This window comes from Bombyx mori, chromosome 18 (genome assembly GCF_030269925.1).
Source record: "Bombyx mori chromosome 18, ASM3026992v2".
Taxonomy (NCBI): Eukaryota; Metazoa; Arthropoda; class Insecta; order Lepidoptera; family Bombycidae; genus Bombyx; species Bombyx mori.
The window spans coordinates 2,292,772-2,315,807 of NC_085124.1; the positions used below are offsets into that span (position 1 = coordinate 2,292,772).

A 23,036-nucleotide genomic window follows, 5' to 3' on the forward strand; every position below is an offset into this window, starting at 1 on the left:
TTCTGCGGGGCAAGTGCTTCGCGCGCCTTTTTCAAGGCGTAGTCTCTTGCGAGGAATTCGGGGAGGTGGAGGACCTTCTCGTCCCCCTCTTCCTCTCAGGAGGCGCCGGAGTCCGACATAACCCGGTTCGTTACCCCCCCGGACCGGGTATCCGTAAATGGATTCCCCAGCGTTAAAAAAAAAAAAAAAAAAAAAGGTATGTATGTGTATAATAAAAATCTTACATTTATTTCCGTTATCTGGTACCTGTAACACAAGTTCTTTACGAACTTATCACGGGACCAGTTAACGTGGCGTGATTGTTAGTAAATATTTATTTATTTATTTATTTTACCCCACCTATCCTCTGTACACCTTTAAAACGTTTGTGTCTCGTTAAACAATAGTAATCGTCATCCGCATTCGATGTATGAAACAAAACAAATAAAACACATAAGATTTATGCTTAAAATAAAAATATTAGTTGTATATTGCGCAGTAGCGTTTTCCCGGTCTATTGCCAGGGTCCGTTTTTCCTATTTAAGCTCCTCTACTTTGCCCGGTCTTTGCAAGTTATGGCTAAATAATTTCATTAGTAATTTAATTACAAAAAATACTGACACGGTCGTTTTACTGATGGTAGAACCTCTTGTGAGTCCGCGCGGGTAGGTACCACCACCCCGCCTATTTCTGTCGTGAAGCAGTAATGCGTTTCGGTTTGAAGGGTGGGGCAGCCGTTGTAACTATACTTGAGACCTTAGAACTTATCTCAAGATGGGTGGCGCACTTACGTTGTAGATGTCTCTGGGATCCAGTAACCACTTAACACCAAGTGGGCTGTGAGCTCGTCCACCCATCTAAGTAATAAAAAAATAGTAATTTAATTACAAAAAATATTGACACGGTCGTTGAGAGTATAAGATCTGAACGATGAATGAGCTAACATTATATTAAGGTCTCACCTCATGGCCATTACAATGCGTACGGCCATTGCCGATATCCACAAATAATCGGTATCCACAATAATCCACGATCAAGTTAATCGTAACAACTAGTCGTTAACGACAGAAAAACCCTTTCATTATCATCATCATCAGCATTTATCTGCCCACTGCTGGACATAGACCTTCCCCAATCCCTTCCACATAATGCGGTCCTCCGCCTTCCGCATCCAACGACTTCCCGCCGTTCAAATATCATTAATATCGAAAACTTTCTTTGTCTAAAGATTCCAAATAATGTATGCTTTAAATCGGTCAAATTTTAAGCCCATTACTGTACCCTGCTATTCCCAATATCCACGAACAATCATGATCATTAATTACAATCAAGTTGATCGAAATAACTAGTCTTTAAAAACAGAAAATCCCTTTCCACAATTATTATTAGTATCGCAAAATCGGTCAAATTTGCAATCAAATTAAATGAAGCAAACTTTCATTGCTAATAGAGCCGGGCGAGTTGTACCACCTCTGTTAAGATATATACGGCCAGTGATAGGATACAACGATCTTTAGTAATGTAGACAAATACGGCTGGGAATTATAAATTGATTGACGAAAGCGTCGAGAGGAATGCCTGATAGATTATCATTTCTAATTCTGTTTTAAAACAATAGAAGAGATTGCATTATTATTCTTGGTACATTTTGCAATAATCATGTGATGTTTACAAGCAACATTGTATTTTAGCTACACTTCTCTAGGTATATAATAATACTAGCGACCCGCCCTCGCTTCGCTTCGGAAACATTAAAACACACATGAAACCAAAAAAATAAAATTAAAAAAAAGTAGCCTATGTTCATCAGGGACAATGTCGGCTTCTAATGGAAAAATAATTTTTCAAATCGGTCCAGTAGTTTCGGAGCCTATTCGAAACAAACAAACAAACAAATCTTTCCTCTTTATAATATTAAGTATAGATATAGAATGGCGATGCGTCCTCGGATGTCGCCGCGGTGACGTCATACATCGTTAGCCATCGGCTTGCGGTATTGCGATGACACAGAATATCCGAAACGGATTTTACTAGGAAATGTGGTGAATAAGCTGTATTCGATGCGGGGGCGTTTTTCGCGGAAAACGAAAACAATGTGACTTGATTTTCGAGAACGCTTTTCATTTGGCTTTAGCTTTATCGATTTATAAAGGTGTATAAAGGTCGCCACAATATGTAGCTATGTATGGATCTCACGTTTTAAGGGCTGGGCAAGCTATGTTCTGTCACTATGACCCTTGGTATTTCCTATCAAGCTATTTATAGTCAGTGTGTTTAGTGCGAGTTTTCTAACTTCTCGATAGCGTAAAAGTTAACTCAAGTTTGTATCCAGTTGGAACAGCGTCCGTAGCGCCCATAGAGAACCTTATATTCTTAAAACAGTCTACACGGATATTTATCCGAAGGAACGGTTGTGCAAACTTTCCTGTGATCCGTTCGTAGTGTCTATACCTATTTTCCTGTCCCACTTTCGAATTCTAGTTGCTGCCATAAGTACCTAGTGGAACAGCTAAGGCATTTTTTTTTTCTGGATCAGCTATAGCAGTTTGGATCCAACATGGATAAATACCACCAACCTGTTTGTCAATGTCGCGAAGCAATCAAGCTTTATATTTCCAAACTCTTTCACCTACTCAGATCGGCCTTAATCTTTGCGTGTGATAAAAAATTATAGAAACTTAATTAACTTGTTGCCTATAAATATTCAGTTATTAATATTAGGTAAGATTAGTTCCCGGGGTCACGCTATTTATATATAATATGTCTGGTTACGAACTAGCGATATTCTAGATACTTATAAGACAACTGTTTTAATAAACAGCATAAACTTGGGTCCAAACCACCTCCACGCTAAATGGCAGCCATTTTGATTTTTTAAATGAAATCTCTTTAGGTGTGTACAAAAAACATCATATCAGTAAAAGTTTGGGTTTCACTGCGATAAAAATAGGCTTATTCGACCGTTAATAATACTGTCTGTCATTTACATTATAAAAGAATCTGTTTACTATTTTGTAAAAACTTTACAAAAAATAAGACATTTAAAAAAAAGTAAAAAAAAACGTAAATTACCAAATTATTGCTTACAAGCGGCCTGCTCCGGCTTCGCTCGGGTCTTTAACAAACATTTCAACGATATAAGACGTTGTTTTATGTAAATGAAAATGTGTTCTACAAAGTCGCAGTACATTATTTTATACTGTGGCGGGTAGCTATCATCAATAGTTTTCACAGGGCACGCGATGTAAAGAATATTTTAAGTAATTTTTTTACACCTTGGGTTGCATTATTGGAGTTTTAGTAAGGATCCCTAATTTTTTTCAAAAAATATATAGCCTATGTCACTCGGAATAGTGTAGCTTCAAAACAGTGAAATAATTTTTCAAATCGGTTCAGTAGTTTCGGAGCCTATTCAATACAAACAAACAAACAAATCTTTCCTCTTTATAATATTAGTATAAATTACTACAAAATCACTACCCATAACCCATTTAATCTATAAGTTTTTTTTTTGTCATAATAGTACTATAATATGCAATCTTGAAACATAAGATTAAATTCTAATTTGTAAATATGAGGAACGGTTGATTGTTACGCGACAGAAATAGGCAGGATCGTGGTAATTAATTGCCGGGATTCTTAAAACCCAATAACAATAATATTTTAGTGAGCATCAAAGTTGTCGACATCAGTTCCGTCATTGCGGAATCGAAACCCGAGGTGTCGTGTACTAAAGTTATTCCTCATTAACATTAATGCTCTAACATAACATTAACATAAAGTTCTTGTGTCTGTATTGAGACCTCTACAGTATGTTATAAGTTACCTATCATGAGAATTGAGATTTCTTGAATCAAAGTAAATTCCGTTGGGTAAAAATTTGAAAGAGAGATAGAGTGTGCTCTATTGCACACAAAAAAACGCAAAACATTAAATACAAAAAAGTACAACTGGCGGTCTTATCGCTAAGAGCGATCTCTTCCAGGCAACCATCAGGTGAACAAGAATCATTAGGATACATATTACACGCAGTGTACCGATCGACTAAAATATAAATATATTTATTTATTTATTTTGGAAACAAACAGTCCAATACAAACATATAATATTTAAAAAAATAACTATAACAATATAACAAATACATTTCCACAATCAAAATCACATATAAGTAGAAAGTGAACAGAGAAGAGAAATATAGAAATTTAAGTTACAAAGTTACAAAAAACCAAAGCAACACAATACATACATATTATTTAGTACATCAACTTGCACTATAAAATTATAATACTAATCGGACTAAATCACCTTATAAATATTTTAAAATAGCTTTTCTTTAAGCTACAAGTGACAAGTGTTCACGATTGACTTCCGCGGTGAAGGAATAACATCGTGTAATAAAAATCAAACCCGCAAAATTATAATTTGCGTAATTACTGGTGGTAGGACATCTTGTGAGTCCGCACGGATAGGTACCACCGCCCCGCTTATTTCTGCCGTGAAGCAGTAATGCGTTTCGGTTTGAAGGGTGGGACGTTGTAGATATCTATGGGTTCCAGTAACCACTTAGCACCAGGTGGGCTGTGAGCTCGTCCACATATCTAGGCAATAAATAAATAAAAAGCAAAAGATGTCAGCATTAGAGAACTTAGCATCATACAACCTACAAGATCGACGGACAAAAGAGTTATATAGACAAAAGAGTATGTATACACACATCATATATATCATATACATGTACACATCCACATAAATACTACATAAATTAACATAAATTTGCTGATATTTTGTTAAATAAAAGTGTATTTTCCAAAGAAATACTAGTAATAGAAGCTTTCTACATAATGAAATACAGAACTTGTTTATTCTCCTTGAAAGTACCTCACGCAGCACCTAGTCACCTTCGTCCTTGTTCATCCGAGTGGATATAGGGTTGTCCACTAACACATATTAGACGCTTGTTGGTCTAAAATTAGATAAATGGTTAGATGGTGTAGAGCACGACCTCAACGTTATCGGTGTCAGGAACTGGAAGGAGAAAGCCCTGAACAGAGTAGTCTGGAGAGACCTACTGGACCAGGCTAAGGCCCACCCTGGACTGTAAGGCATATGATAATGATGAGGTCCAAAATTAGAAGCAGGCACAGAGATCGTTCAGCAGCGGCTTGGCTCTGCCCCTGACATTGCTGAAGTCCATGGGCGACGGTAACCACTCACCATCAGGTGGACCGTATGTTCGTCTGCCTACAAGGGAAATAAAAAAAATAAAAAAAAACCCTGGTAATCATATTCATCGAACTCAATTTTGATGTTAAATACAAACTGCCGATGGAACATCAGCCCGCTGAATTTCCCACCGGATTCTCCCAGTGGGTCGCGATTCCGAATCGATAGTCGGTGAATTCGCGAAGTAATTTGCTTTGAGCTTAGTTAACTTCGGAGACGCTCACGCCGCTGTTAGCAAATCCCAATCCTTCCTTCTAAATCCGTGCTCGGGTACCTGTCCTGGTGAAACTGAAAAGAATTTCGGCCATCAGTAATTATTCCTTCTTTTTTTTATTACTCTTGTAGGCAGACGAGCATATGACCCATAATAATGAGAAGGGGCAGTAAAGAGACAGAGCCAAGCCGCTGCCTAGCATTGAATGAAGAAAAGTTATTTTTTTATTGGAGTTTACTCCTTTAGAATCGATTTACATATATAGGCCCGGGGTATGAAAATTATGGGGACCAAAATCGTACTAGCATGTCACACGAAATGCGTTATGCGCCTGATTGGCTCCTGATTGCGTGATGCGTGCGCGCGCCAATCAAAATCGTACTAGCATGTCACACGAAATGCGTTATGCGCCTGATTGGTTCCTGATTGCGTGATGCGTGCGCGCGCCAATCAAAATCGTACTAGCATGTCACACGAAATGCGTTATGCGCCTGATTGGCTCCTGATTGCGTGATGCGTGCGCGCGCCAATCAGGAGCCAACGCGCGGCCGCGTTATTGCAGGTGACGCCGGGCTGCTGCGCCGGCAGTCCGCCACAAAGCCTCGTACTGATCGCGCGTTTCTCTCATTATTGTATTTTCATATATTTGTTAGTCGTTTGTTTTGTGTCTCGTTAATTTGTTAATAATCTGTAGTGTATCGTGTTGTCGTAATATAGAACTATTTCTCGTATTGTTTCGTTTAATTTTTTATATCCAGTAAACTCCAGTCGTGCGTCGGAGCGGACACACACACTTTTTTGATTACTAGCGACCCGCTCCGGCTCCGCTCGGGTCTTTAACAAAAATTTCAACGATGTTTGACGTTGTTTTATTTTTAAAATAAAAGAACACTAATTGCGGCACAACTATAATAGTTAGACTTATGCTGTCGCGACACTTTTTGTTAATAATAATAATGTGTTCTACAAAGTCGTATTACATTATTTTATTCTATCATCAATAGTTTTCGCAAGGCACGCGATGTAAAGAATATTTTAGGTAATTTTTTCAACCTTTGGTTACTTTATTGGAGTTGTAGTAAGGATCCCTAATTTTTTTCCAAAAAGATTATAGACTATGCTACTCGGGAATAGTGTAGCTTCCAAACAGTGAAAGAATTTTTCAAATCGGTTCAGTAATTTCGGAGCCTATTCAATACAAACAAACAAATCTTTCCTTTTTATAATATTAGTATAGAAGTATAGATTAACTTATAATATTTTTCTTCTGAAAGCAGATAACCTAGAACAACGCCAAGAGCTCAGCCAAGCTACTTTTAAAGCGTGCAGTCATAAATATCCTAACAGTCCTTGAATATGTGATGGCTTTACTAGTTCTAATCGCTGCTTTGTACGATAAGGCCGCCTATTGTAGTTTTGCTTTCCGTTTTTTTCCTGTAGCGTATTATTTCTTGGACAATGAAGCATAGTCAATTTCACATTTTTTTCTTTTATTCCTTAGATTGGTGGACGAGCTCACAGCCTACCTGGTGTTAAGTTGTTACTGGAGCCCATAGACATCTACAACGTAAATGCGCCACCCACCTTGAGATTATTAAGTTCTAAGGTCTCAGTTACAACGGCTGCCCCACCCTTCAAACCGAAACGCATTACTGCTTCACGGCAGATATAGGCAGGGTGGTGGCATTCATGTTCTCGTATGACCTATGCCTTGCTCCGGCTTCCTTTACTTATCTCTGGGAGGAAATCGCCAGATTGCCGTCTGTGAGGTCTGAACTACACCCAATGTTGAAGCATAGTCCGATCTTTGTTGAGGTAAACACGAAAAGGTTTTACTGGTGGTAGGACGTCTTGTGAGTCCGCACGGGTAGCTACCACCACCCTACCTATTTCTGCCGTGAAGCAGTAATGCGTTTCGGTTTGAAGGGTCGGGCAGCCGTTGTAACTATACTGATGCCTTAGAACTTAATATCTCAAGGTGGTGACGCATTAATTAACGTTGTAGATGTCTATGAGCTCCAGTAACCACTTAACATCAGGTGGACTGTGAGCTCGTCCACACATCTAAGCAATAAAAAAATAAAAAAGACAACGTGGTAAATTTACAGAAGTAAGAGTCGCGTAAAATTGGCGCGGCGAGATCTCTTTCATCGGAGTGTCTTGTCTAGGGAATGCGCAGTTTGATTGGCAAACTTAACTTTTTTGTATGTGTTCAATGGTGCGAATTTATCTTCATTCACTCGCTCTTCATTCGTTTCGCCTTTGAGTTGACCACTATAATAATTTATAGTGGTCATACTCTACTTTATTAAGGGTATTGAAAATTGTTATCGTACGCGATGATTGTAACTTCATCACCGCTAGTGCTGACACTAATCCGTTTGAATACGGCTCGCGAATCTGAAATATTAAACTAGAGTATTACTTAAATGTGAGGCCGTCAGCGCAAAAGTGGCCTAACCCACAATTTTTCATATCCGTGCTTATATTATATATTGTAATTTATTTAAAACATAATAAATATTTATACAAAACCGTCCTATCACTGGTTTTATGTATAGTTAACATATGGTTTTGTAAACATTGTTTTTGCCTACGAAGCAGTGTAAAAGTTAATTCAAACCTCATTATGTCCATACTATGGACTATGGTAAGCTTAAGCCACTATTATGCTGTAGCCCACTGACTTTCTCGCCAGATCTTCTGAGTGGGTCGCGTTTCCGATCCGGTGGTAGATTCTGCGAAGCACTGCTCTTGCTAGGGTCAGTGTTAGCATTACTCCGGTTGGAGCCCCGTGAGCTCACCTACTAGTTAGGTTACGCTGAAATAGTCCCTCAAGGTTATCAGCTTAGGTAGAAAAAAATATATACTGAGGATCTCATATATTATTATACTGTTTGATATAAAATCTACATGTACTAAAATGAAGACCACGGACTGTCATGAGCTCGTAAGTAAATGGATAACGGAAATTCGGAATCGCAAATGCATAATTGTACGTGTCATTCAACCTAAGCTCACGCACGGCTTGAGATAGATGGCGTTAGTGAGCGTGTTAGCGACCGGCCAGGCGACGAAGCGTTTCCCGGAAGCGACCGGCCGCCATTTTGATCGGTGGGCTACTCGCGCGCATTGTGAACGATATGATTAATTGAATTAAATGTGATCTTACATTATTAAGAATTCGTTTTCAGGTTGTTATTTAAAAAAGATGTGTAGTGCCGTGGGACACCGGATAAGAACGAAGTTCCTTATTATAAAAATATTAATTTTAAGTTCTATTCGAGGTATAAAGAAAATAAAACTGGAGGTTTCGCAACAACCCACGGTCATTCGGTAACGTGCGAACTTATTGTGGTACACTTCATTCACGGTTGTTTGCATAAGAGTTAGTGTATGGCGCAAACGAATGCTCTGAGATAGTGGTCAATGAATGATAAAAAAATATGTTTAATTTTGTACGTTATTACAAAGTTAAGTCATACACTGTGTTGCATTATTAATAAAAATCTTACGTTATGGACGTTTTTTCCCGGTTAGGGTACCCCTCCGCATCGTCTCATAAGGAACTTCGATCCAAAAAAATCATGACCCATAATTAAAACCAATACTTTTAATTTTATCATTCACTAGCAGCCCGCTTCGGCTCCGCTCTTTTAAAATAAGAGAACACTTATGGCGGCATAATATAATAGTTAGACATATTATGCTGTCGCGACACTTTTGGAAATAGTAATGTGTTCTACAAAGTCGTTGTACATTATTATTGTTATTCTATCATCAATAGTTTTCGCAGGGCACGTGATGTAAACAATATTTTAGATATTTTTTTTACACCTTGGGTTACGTTATTGAAATTTTAGTAAGGATCCCTAATTTTTTCAAAAAATATTATAGCCTATGTCACTCGGGAATAGTGTAGCTTTCCAAACAGTGAAAGAATTTTTCAAATCAGTTCAGTAGTTTCGGAGCCTGTTCTATACAAACAAACAAACAAATCTTTCCTCTTTATAATATTTTATCATTCATTAATTTTATGATCTAAAAATTACAGTTTGATCTTGTCATTATTATTATTGGGATTTGATGTCGTTTTTTATTATCAAGCAAACTAAAATGTTAAAAACGTATACTAATAATTTTAAATGAAAGCAGGAAATAGGAGAATGAAGTGCAAAAGTAGTTAAATCATGATTGCATCTCGTCAAAACTTATACGAAAAATTAACTCATGCTTTATAAACTTCAATGCGGTATTAAAATTAAAAGAGAAATCGAACGTAAAGACGTTTCAGGTAGTCGAGGGCACGTTATCTGCAAAAAAAAACGGGGTGATGATCACCCTTAGGGACGAACTCAGGTAACAAACACTACACAATGGTACCGAAAATACTTGTTTATAACTTATGAATTTTGCGACTAACACCAACGAAGATATTTGATTATTGCAACATACCTACTAACGGTTTTATTTTACAGAAAATTTTCGTTTATGACAACGTGAAAACCATTGACACTTTTTTTTTATTATGATCATCTTGATAGTTTCATTAAATACACAATACATACATATTTAGTAAAAAAATGGAACGTCCTACTATCATCATCATCATCATCAACAGCCCACAGTCGTCCACTGCTGGACATAGGCCTCTCCCAATCCACACCACTGAGCCCGGTCTGCGGCTCTCCTCATCCACTTCTTGCCGGCCACCGTGCGGAGGTCATCGCACCACCTAGCCTACTATATTATACCTATATTATATACGCAAAAGTTTATAAGAATGTATGGATTTATGTTTGTTACTCTTTCACGCAAAAAACACTGAATGGATTTTGATGAAACTTTACAATAATATAGCTTACACATCAAAATAACACATAGGCTACAATTTATAAGGATATAGTGTGAATTACTCAAAATATAACGATAAGTGTCAAGTAAAAAGGCAAAGAATCTGTCATCTGCGAGTTACTTTTTATGTATATAATGTAAAATGGAAAATTTTATCTTAAATAGTCCTACAAAAAAGCCCGTATCGGCATATCTATCTTTTATTTGTAAGCTATTATCGCTCAAATAGAAGAAGAGGAAAAATTAGATTTTTTTCTTGTTACTGTCAGGACCAGATTATTATAAAAGGAAATTCAATAAGATCAATAATAAATTACAGTTCCCTGGCAGAGGGCGGGTCGCTAGTATTTAATAATACGTACGTCGGTTAATATTTATAGTTTCAACACATTGAGATCAAAGATGACAAACAGCATACATAGTGGAAAAAAAAACCTATATTAAAACTGATTGTGAGCTCATTCGAGAAGATACCACCATACGTATTCCAATTTCAAGAGTGGGACAACTGTCGCACAAGATAATTGAGACTTCAGCCAAGGCAACGGACGGTGATTATCACGTGATTATAGTTATTAGTCCAATCAACAATATAAACTGGGCTTTGATTTCAACTAGCCGTATAAAATAATTCAGATAAGGAACTTCTTGTTGCCCACAATGTAGGATCGGCACAGCGTGTCCTTATTTTCCATTCAGGACCATCATACGTAATGTCTGCACTCATACCCTTCTGTGGCATGTCCTCTTTCATACAATCCCACCAAGTCTTTTTAGGACACCCCCACCTCAGATTACCGTCTACCTTCATATTTAGAGATATAGATAAGGAATTCAGATAAGGAACATGTGTGATAACCATACGACAATTGTTGTAAGGCTAGACATGCCCCGCGTTGTTACTCGCGTTAAATTTGTAATTCCCAACGAATGAGGCACATTGCATAGTCCTGGATTATAAGCGTCCATTTATAGATCCGTTACTATGGTATTCATTATAACAGATATATCTCGCGTTACCGAACGCGTTCACGGTCCAGCCGATCTTAAATGCTTACCGGAGTCCGTGGACATCACAACGTGATTGCCACAATCTACCTTGATAATTGAGGTTTATTTCTCAATTGTATATTATCATATTATAATACGCAAATATAATTTTTGCACGTTTGATTTTTATTACACAATATTGTTCCTTCATTGTGGATATTATTCATGATGAGTCAAGTATATTACATTACTTTAGAAAAAAAATGCAGCTGCTTGCGAGATTAGAATACCGGCACAGGCGCATCGCTCGATACGACAGCACAGGGTGTCTTATCTTTTAGGCCATTACAACTTTCAATCGTTCATACGACTTACTGCGTGATTGAGTAACCAACATCGAGACATACAAACTCAAACATATTTGTATATAATAACAATAAAATAAATAATGAATAACTGCGAACAAATCCCACACGGCCATCCGGCCCCTATTTAGGAATCCCTGTGTTATTATGTAATCTTTTTTAAGAGATTTTATGACCTGGTAACTAAGACCTTTAAGTCATGTCTTATTTTACTTTATATTCTTAATTTTATGTAAAATGATAATATGGAGTGATATGAAATGAAGATGATTAATTTGAGACATTAATCAACTGGGATGAAATTTAATGAAATGAGATGAGATGATATGGGATGAAATATAATCGCAGTAAAATGGTGGTCATTTACTGAGATTTTTTCAGTGAACTTTTTGGAGGAACCCGAGAAGTTACGTCCATCAGCTTTGTTTCATTTTCCCACATTTGTGCACTTTCACAGATATTAAACAGTTAATAAACCACCATTATTACACATTTAAACCTGAAGAAACACTAAATAGACAAAATAAAACAAATCACACAACTTCACTCCTCGCGTTCCCGCCAAAAAGTCCCTATTATTTAATCTATTCTCAATTTGACCACAGACTATATGCAATAAGAAAAGCTTGACAATAAACAAATAGTATGCATGCGTGTGTGTATCAAATACATGGCAGCGTGTCCAATGTTTTTTTTAATTGATTTAATTGGTTATTTTTTTGCATAGTTAAAAAATATTAACATTCTGCATTCCTTCTCTGTATTTTATACGAATTTAAGTGTGGTAAATTTCATACTCCTCCGTCCGCGCAATTTTCGTAAAAAGGGGTACAAAGTTTTTGCTTCCCGTATTAATATACAGATTCATCATGTCACAAGATTAAACCTTACCGGTTTAAATTGCTATTAAAACAATGAATTAATTATGTTTTTTTGTTAGAACGAAACCAGTACCGTGCAAGTAAAAAATAAATAGTATGAACATAAAAAGTAGGTACTTCGGCAATTACAATTTTGGCCACTTCGTAAAATTAATTCAAATCGTTCCATTATAATATGAGTCACGTTAAAACAGCGTCGGTATAAACGAAGCTCGGTTTAGCTTTTACGAATCTCTTTACATCGGACGACGTAAGAACCGGTTTTTTGTTTTTTAAACGAAAATCACTCACGTACAATGCGTTCGCGTGAAAGGTACATAAAGATCACGGGGAACGCTTTGTTCTAGAACAAACTCGTATGCGATCTGTAGTTTGTGTTTTGTTTTCATGCCTCGCTCAGCCCGGGGGAAGGTCGAGATCGAAGAACCTGGATTAATGATAATGCTCTTTTATATATGTGACCTCTATGCGATTAATCTTAAAAGAGGTTAATATGATATAAAGATGACATAAATAGAATTTCGAATATTGAAACATAAAAACATTAGAAAGAACATAAGACATATAAAAGCATTTTTGAAATATAAAAATATAAAAATAGTGGTGAAGCAATAGCTTTAAATGTTGTTTCTCTTTATAAGAGCAACTCAATTTGTGCTATAGTTTTACTAAGCTAAACTGTATTTTGATATAAATAAAATAATACATTATAAAATAACATTTAAAGCTATTGCTTCACCACTATCTTTATATCTTTTTATATTTTTATATTTTTATATTTCAAAAATGCTTTTATATGTCTGATGTTCTTTCTAATGTTTTTTATGTTTCAATATTCGAAATTCTATTTATGTCCTCTTTATATCATATTAACCTCTTTTAAGATTAATCGTATAGAGGTTACATCTCCCCTCCTTAAAAATAAAATAGTACATCATATATATTATATATCTTTAAATCATACGCTAAATTTCATGATATTTCGGATTTTTACTTTTGATGTTGATCTATAAAAATAAAAAATGTCAGTTACCTCGTTTTTAGTTACCTACCACGTTCGTAATGTATGATGTTAAAATGCAATGTGTATATTTAAAAATTAAATTTTTTTCATTTCCTAACCGCGTGAACGATCTCACGGTCTACTTGGTGTTAAGTGGTTACCGGAACCCATGGACAAAAACAATTTTGATGCCACTCCCACCTTGAGAAAACGGTTCTAAGTCTCAGTTATATAAGATATCGGTAATACCGTTCAAAAAGTAGTGATTCCTACCCGTGCTTGCTCATAAGATGCTCTACCCACAGTAAATGATAGTAGATTAGTAATTTTTAGAAACATAAAAGTAGAACTAGAAAGTGAATAATCATTATTACAAGTAGCATTACACTAACCCAATTTCTATGACATGACTTGAATGTATAATTGTGCTTTTTTCCCCCTCGCTGGCAGCGTAAGGGCCTATATTCCAGCTACGCCTGGACAGGTAGGTGGGCTCACGGGCTCAACCTGTGAGAATTTGCTAACACCAGCCCTAGCAAGAGCAGTGCTTCGCAGAATCTACCATCGGATCGGAATCTCAGTGGGCTGGAAATAGGCAAGATGATGGTGGTATCTACCCGTGTAGACTCACAATGCGAACTTCAACCACAGTATATATGGAGGGGTGAAACGCTTTTTGGTTTAAGCGACATTTCACTTAATACAGTAAAAGCTCTTTCTTTATTCGCGAGCTATGTATACGTTCCGTAAATATGCCGCCAATACAGAAACAGTGAATATGGAAAAGCGCGTTCACTATGTACCAATGTACCTATTAAATCCGCGAATAAAGAAACATTTAGCCGCGAATATAGGAATTGAGTTACAAATTTTTTGATCCGCGTATAGTGAAAACGCGAATGAAGGTAGCGCGAATAAAGAGCTTTTACTGTACGCGACATTTATCTTTGTAGTTAAAGGTCCGTTTTTAGCATCAGCATTTTGTATTTGAACCTCAATTAAGCTTACTCCATTTAAATAGCTAAAGAAGTTTTTTTGTTATGAAAATTTTCCCAAATTTTAAACTTTAAATGTCTCTTCTGTAAAATTGTAACAATGTCGCTGAAGCCTTTCACTCCTCGATATAATAAAGTATGGAAGAAAACTTGGGTGTATTAAAGGTATCTTATATACTTTATGTAGCCTTTTTGTGGTAACTTTGAATCATATATTTATTTATTTTCATTTACTATTTTAATTTTATCTTCGGTTTATTATCTTTTAAGCTTAAACCGACAACCATTCAGTGCATCCGTCAAGTAAATGTCGAGATAATAAAAACTGTAAAGAATTCGTTACTTGAGAAAATTGATATTCATAAAATTAACGCGAGAATAAATCTGTAAAAGTATTACTACAGGTCATAGCAGATGGGTTTTTAATGGGACACAGAGCATAGTCGTTCTATTGTGTACGGAATGCAAAGTGATACTGGCTACTTGCCACTAATGCTGCTTATACGTTTAATTTTGTTGGCAAGAAAATATGTACAATCTTTCGTCTGTATAAGCCTGCCAATACACGAGCGAGTGAGCTAGCATACTTTATGGCGCACCAAAACACAAATTGTAAAATATAATAATAGGCAGGTATAACTAAGCAAAAATCGACGTCTTCCAGAATGCTGTTTTTAGTCTAGAGAAATTCCGAAAAAGATACAACAAAATTATTCAGAATGATCTATAAAAAATAGAAAAGCTTTTCCATGCATTATTAAATAATGAATAAAAATAAATTTGTGCATTAAATATCTATATATTAATAAGTGAAGCAAAAACTTTGTATCCCTTTTTAAGAAAATTGCGCGAACGGAGGAGTATGAAATTTTCCACACTTACAGAGAATATAGAGAAGAAGTGCACAATGCTAATATTTTTTTTAAATAATGCATAAAAGATACATTAAATCAATAAAGAAAACATTACACACACTACATACCATGCATTTGACGCACACACGCATGCATACTATTTATTGTCAAACTTTTGTTCTTGATGTCTGTGGTCAAATTGGAAATAGATTAAATATTGTTTGTCTTTGTTAATATTTTTATAGTGTAGTCTTGGCAAAATTTGTGATTATAGAAGTATAAAATACAATAATAATAGTGTACAAACTTACAATTCTAATTAATTATAGTCGAATTTCGACTACTGCGGGACCTCTAGTACATGTAGATACAGTATAGCGTTCGGTCTACACTTAGCTGGTCCAACGTTAGAACTCTCCTTCGTCACGGGTGATAGAAAACCGTATATAATAATAATAATAATAATAATTGGGAACAAATCACGCACAGACACTCCCAATTTAGGATTTCCTGTGTTGTGGGTGTCGAAGACTGACAAACATACATATATTATATATGTTTAAGTAAAAAGATAATAAACACTCAAACAAAGAGCAAACAAACCCGTTTATCACAACGTTTGCCCGATGTGGAAATCGAATCCACCACCTCCGGCGCAACAGTCGGTCATAAACACCGAGTCTCAGTCATATAAATAGCCATAAAAAATAGCATATAAAGAGAAAAAAATAGCAAAGATCTAGTATGTCAAATATAATTGGGACGGCGGGATGGATGAATGTGCTCTGCGTCAACCCTATCCCGCCGTCTCAATAGCCCCAACTGGACCCCGGCCCGGTCTGAGGTAAGGTGCCGGTTGTGAGCGGCAGTTTTAGTGAGGTTCAACTCCCACATACCCCATCTGCCGCGCGGGTGTGGATCCGGCGATTTTCTCCTGTGGAAAAAAAATTGTCAAATATATTAAACATGATACTCAAACTGGGGGTCCAGCCGCGAACCTACGGTACAAATTTGAATAATTAACCCCGAAACTCCACACACGAGATCCACATGCTAATGTTTTAACTTGTGACAACTGAAACCATTGTAGCAACAAGAAAAAAAAGCATAGTAGTATTTTTATTATCCTTATAGGCTAACGAGCATACGGCCCAATTGGTTATCGTCGCTCAAGGATGTTAGCAAGCCGGTACATATTTACATAGTACTCTACTTAAACCATGCTTAAAAAAAGACATGTCATAATATCCGAGAAACAGCATCAGTCTGTGTGAATGTGGCAGGTTTTGTAGCTTGCGGCGCCGCGGCGTGAAGAATAGACAAACTGACAATAAAACATATCGTGCAATAATATTAATTTATTAATTTAACGTATACATCATGCGGTGTACCCGGAATGACCCCCCGAGTCTTTCTATATAATCCACTAAAAGACGCATCTATGCACTGAACTTAGAAAATGAGCTTTCTTTTTTTATTGCTTAGATGGGTGAACGAGCTCATAGCCCACCTGGTGTTAAGTGGTTACTGAAGCCCATAAACATCTACAACGTAAATGCGCCACCCACCTTGAGATATAAGTTCTAAGATCTCAGTATAGTTACAACGGCTGCCCGACCCTTCAAACCGAAACGCATTACTGCTTCACGGCAGAAATAGGCAGGGCGGTGGTACTTACCCGCGCGGACTCACAAGAGGTCCTACCACCAGTGAGCTGATGTAAAATTGGTGCTTTTTAACCATTCAACTAATATTCTTCTCGTTTGTCAACAGAGTGAAAAGTGGCTGGCGTACGAGAATCTAAAAGAAGATATACTGGAGAAGATTAGGAAGTTGGAAGAAGAACGGCATACCGTAGACCTCTGGTCTAGCGCCCCAGAGTGGGGAAAGAGAAGACGCAAAAGACAAGTCACCGTATCTCCCCCCTACGTCGTGTACATGCTACCCGACGCCGACATAATGGAAGATTGGAGATTGGTCAGGAAACTTCTAGAAAGGGCTGAGTAATGTTATCGAAATTCTTCGTCATCTAAATTTAAAATTTCATTGATCGGCAAACCTGTCTTGATGTCAAATCATGTGTATATAGAAATTTCCAAAATTTATTTTCAGTTTTCGTCCAAAACCACCCGTACTTCATTAAAAGACATATTTTCTATGATTAATTCGTTTTTGTTCTGTTGATTTTTCAATCCAACGTTAAGTACCGTAATAAAAAGAGGTTTGAAATAACTTTCTTTTAAAAATGTGTTTGATTCATAAAAGCTTAATGACATACAGTCGATTCGACAATAATCGAAGAATAATGAATAATTTTGTTTTTTAAATAACCTTAAGTTAGTGAAGATCCTTCTTGCATTTTTTATAATATTATTGCACATTCTGACATTGGTTCCCCTTTCCCTCTAATAATGGGAGGGCACATTCTTTAAGGATTTTCCCGCTACAAAAAAGTTTTTTTAATTTCTAGCACCTTTATTGGTGTGGGAGAGACCCGAAAACGGTCATTCTTAACACGACGCGATTCTTGAAAAGGTTGACTCTGCAACCCTAACTACTGGTGGCTTGTGTCCTGAATACGGCCGCCGGTTACGACCTGTCTCCGTAATGTTCTCTGGAATTATATTTTAATCGTAGTATAAGATATTAATGAATGGAACTGTAAATAAATAATAGAATGAAACTTCTGTGTTTATAGTGTTATAATTTGTTGTGACACTTTGACAGTAATTTTTTTTGATTTGATTTGTACCTCGTTTTTTGTTTTAAACTGAATTAATCGGATCCGTAAGAAAATTAAAGTCTGACATCTGCTACTCGCCAATAAAGAATATGTTCAGAAGGGTTAACCGTCCACATCAAAGGCAGTATCGTTTTTATAAATCTTATTCTCATCACAAGCAGCCTTCTTGTCATGTTTTTCTTGTTAATTAGTGTCGGATTCAGACTATCCTATTATACCGGCACATCCTATTCACTCCGGGCAAAGTAATATTCGACCGTTATCCTTTACGACATAAGGTTCATAATCTAATTAAATTGTGAAATGAAAGGAAGATGAAAAGGTTGTGTGTAAAATATTGCACACAATTTTAATATTGAAGTTTTGCAAATTTTTGAGAATTTTAAAATATTTACAATCAAGAGATAGGCGAATGTTAGTGTATGTATGATTCAGATAATTTTTTTTTAGAATAAATTCTTTTAATACAATTTTGTTTTCTTTTTTCCATTGGGCTCAATATGCTATGTTTAAGGCAACTAACTGAAAAGGTACAAAGTAGTAATACTGATCTAACATGATACCAGTGTGAGGCAAACGTAAGGGCGCTGTTCTAACTCCTTACAAATTTGAGTTAACTTTTACGCGAATGAGAAGCTAAAAACTGGCACTAAGCACACCGTATAAGTTGTTCTGCTCAACTTGCAACCTAACCCATGCATCAGCTCGCCGAGTTTCTGGCCGGATCTTCTCAGCAGGTCGCGATTCCGATCCGGTAGTAGATTCTTTCGCGAAGCAGCTGCTCTTGAGTTGTTAGGTCTCCTTTGGAGGCGTTCGAGCAGCTGCTAGCAAATCCCACCCCTTCTAGCTGAGCCTTTGCTCGCCCACCTGTCCTGGTGAAACTGGAAAGGCCTCAAGGCCACCAGTAATACTTCAATCATAAAAAAGGCCTTTATGCCAACCGAGCCTACTACTGGAGAATGGGCAGTAGTACTCATCTTGGAATACACCTCTTCTACCCTTGTAGCCGAAACGATACTAACAAACTAGGCGATATAAATATTCAGGATAGTGGTACTTGATCCTATACAGAATACCCTACTTAGTAATGTTACGCGCTGGAGTTCGGGATAAATAAAACTTCCACTGAAGTACAAATTAAAGCTCTATTAGCACATAGAAAGAACACTTACAGAACACTTTATAATTCGTAATTCACTTCTTCCGCTTCGCTTCAGGTGATCCGTTCGCTGTTTCGCTTTGAATAAATCCTATTACTAATCGCCGTCGTGTTATCTCTGCAACGCTTTTATAGTCGATACGACATCTCTACAATTATCGAGAACATTCCTGAAAGGTCGAGTAGTTTCGATGTGTGTTACCGCTGTTTGATAATAGATGGCGTTGTACTTCTCGAGCGTTCTCGATTTTACTAGTTCTTTTGATATTCGTTTCTGCTATTCGACGATAGATTGCGTTACTCTTCCAGGGTAACAGTAACATATAATATGTTTAAAATTATAATGATTTTTTTATTATTATTTTTTGCATAAATCTGAAGGTATGTTATTGATAAGTCGAGGGATAACATAACAACTAGTTCGCTACCTATACCATTAGCGTCATGCTTTAAAAGCTAATAAAGATTTATTTTTGACAATCTAATTCAAGACAGATGACGGAGTCCACCCGCTGATTTTGTTTGCATTACATCGCGTGCAACGAAAAAAACAGCAATGTAATTTAAAAAGTTTCATGGTCTTGATTTAATAATACCGGGTTAATCAGCAGTGCGTCTGAGTTGTTGGAAAACGGTTCTCTTATACCTATATACCTTAAAATATAAATGATATAAATAAATGATTGTAGGAGATGTGTGCATATTTTACGATTTAAAAAAAATATCTCTTAATTTTGATCTCTAGTTATGGGCGGACGATTTCCCCGTTTATTTTTAATGTTGCATAGTGTTCGGAGCTATGGACGCATACAACCGCGTGTCCACTGTGTGACTGAGCTAATCTTTACAGTTGAATTTTTACTGGTGGTAGGACCTCTTGTGAGTCCACACGGGTAGGTACCACAGCCCTGCTTATTTCTGCCGTGAAGCAGTAATGTGTTTCGGTTTGAAGGGTGGGGCAACCGTTGTAACTATACTGAGACCTTACAACTTATATCTCAAGGTGGGTGGCGCTTTTACGTTGTAGATGTCTCCAGTAACCACTTAACACCAGGTGGGCTGTGAGTTCGTCCACCCATCTAACCAATAAAAAAAATACAAAAATGTGTTGAAAATAGTTTATTTTCATAAATTGTTTACGACTAAAAATGTCTATATACAGTATATACAGTATGTGTATATACAGTACCAGAATTTAATTCATTTATTTTCATATTAATACGGTATAAAATAAAAAATTAAAAACAAAATAACTTTACAAATGCCTGTAAATACTTGATGTTGATAGATATTGATGTTGCTAATAAATTATTTTGTAGCCGTGATAAGCACACAAGTATACATACATACATTTGTCAGGATTGTTTGTATATAGCCTTAATTTTATAAGAATTTTCTTATATATTTTTACTTACTATGTACAAGTAATGCACCCGTATTAATTTAGCCTTAAAACAACCCGAAGCTGAACCTAGGAACATCAAAGTCCATCTTTTAATAATCGTGTTTGAAATATTGATTTCACTGATTGTTTACGAGAACAGTATGACAACACGTTTAGAAAATAAGTAGGCTGTAAGCTTCTAACAATAAGGTTGCATTTAATAAAGAAATTTTATCATTACCTTTGTTTCATTTACAAGGTTATTATTAACATGAATGAGGTGCTCCAGATTGTGGTAATTGTTGATAAGTTTTAATGATTATTGACTCATAAACAACGGGATAATAATATTCTTGAAAAATTTTACTAGTGGTAGGACCTCTTGTGAGTCCGCAGTGTTAGGTACCACCACTCTGCCTATTTCTGCCGTGAAGCAGTAATGCGTTTCGGTTTGAAGGATGGGGCAGCCGTTGTAACTATACTGAGACCTTAGAACTTATATCTCAAGGTGGGTGGCGCATTTACGTTGTAGATGTCTATGGGCTCCAGTAACCACTTAACACCAGGTGGGCTGTGAGCTTGTCCACCCACACAAGCAATAAAATAAATAAAAAAAGATATTTGGCATTAGTGGTCAATAAAAAACAAGAAGTAAAAAAAGTTAGATTAATAAAATTATGATATTCATCAATTCTTGATACAAATTTTCAAATTAATCAATAGCCTCGAAGCTGGTCAAAATTACTTTTTAAAATTAATAACTTAAATGCAATACGTCCTTAGATAGCCAATAGAGCGTATAGTTTAACCTAGTTACGGAAAAATCACATACATTTCACAATATCCTTAGAAGTTGTGGCGGTAAACCTACAACTAAATGACACGACCTCCAGTCTCGGAGGGGAGTGATGTGGCGGGTAGCCATCATACAACGCAAGATAATTGACAGATACCTGCATCTCGCTTACGACATTTTCAAGATAAAGGGCATATATATATATACATATATATATATATAGCCATTGAAAAAATCAATTGAAATACGTGCTTTCCGTGAGAAAATACGCCAGTGGCCATATTGTGTAATTATTATGAGGCTTAGCATCTAACATACTCTAAAAATATCATACAATAAAATGAAATGAATTAAGATTTGGACCAGACGACAGTCTCCAACACGGATGAAGTCAAAAACATTTCTTCCCAGTTGCACATGTGGTTCAAGCTTCTTGAAAGGACCTTTTTTAGTTTAGTGGTAAGATTCACCTCATAAGTCATGCCTCGATATATTTTGATATAATTTATAAAATATGATGATAAACTTGATAGCTTACATCGCATCAAGCCATCACTAAGCAGAATTATTCCGACATTATATTCTACTGACTAAATGAGAAGCTTCTATCGTAATTTAAGCATAAATTTGGCCATTATGCTTATTAAAATTTTGCTTCAGGGTGAGAGGCTATCTTCTGATTCTTTCATTCATTTATAGTATTTCCAATGAGTACCAAAGTATAATTCGCATTTGTATTAAAATATTCTACTAGCACGTTATGGAACTATGCTATATACGAGTAGCGTAGGGAATGCTTAACAAATTGCATTTGTCTCCCTTTCCACTTTGTGTAATTCTATCACACCGATTCATTACTTTTTATCACTCCACTTAATTTTATTATCGCAAGACTAGTTAATATTAATGTCTCTTTTTATTTTTATTGTTTACGTAATAATAACTAAGCCGACAGAAACACCAGACGAACTTAAAGGTAGAATGATTGCTGACTTAGGCCACGTACACTGATAAATATAGCAATTAGTGTCCATATTAAAAGCGTTCCAAAATTTTCGTGGGATGATGACCAAGCAAGAAAGAAGACAAACTCATGCTTTTCTATGACATCACGCATACAAGACAATATAAAAAAACATTAATATCTTTTTGGAGCCCAATACAGTGAGTATCATAGGTGTATATATGCAACACTTGCAATATGTAGAAAAGACCTAATGATACTTCTAGGACTTGAAGGAATTGGGCTAAAGGTCGAGTTCGCTCGTACTAATTGAATACGATTTATTCTTAAGCTTTTGTTAGGGTCTTCCCAAGACAAGCTTTTGCACTTGGTAAACTTAATTGCTCTAATTACGTTGTCTAAAAATTCGTAAGCATCAGCTCGACGTTTCAGACGCCTAGTCGTCCGACCACTTCAGTCTGCATCGCAAAACTCTGCGTTATTGTCGTATTTTTCTATCCTCATCGACCTAAATCGATCTAAATAACAAAGTTCCTATTTAAGTTATTGCCCAATTCGAACACGTTTTACTAATTAGGTTGTTACTTAATGGACAACCATCGTGAAATACATGCGTAGCGTCGATTTTATGT

General features: G+C 36.3%; 1 protein-coding gene across 1 annotated transcript in view; it reads left to right on the forward strand.

Annotated features, from left to right (window-relative positions):
* The window catches only part of LOC101742163 (breast cancer metastasis-suppressor 1-like protein), a 149,558-nt gene extending 128,674 nt beyond the window's left edge, over window positions 1-20,884 (forward strand). Inside the window, exon 4 of the mRNA XM_004928076.5 lies at window positions 17,132-20,884. Within this exon, the coding sequence (XP_004928133.1) occupies window positions 17,132-17,365 (234 nt within the window). The 3' untranslated portion in view covers window positions 17,366-20,884. The remainder of the gene's footprint in view (window positions 1-17,131) is intronic.
* Window positions 20,885-23,036: the final 2,152 nt, after the last annotated feature.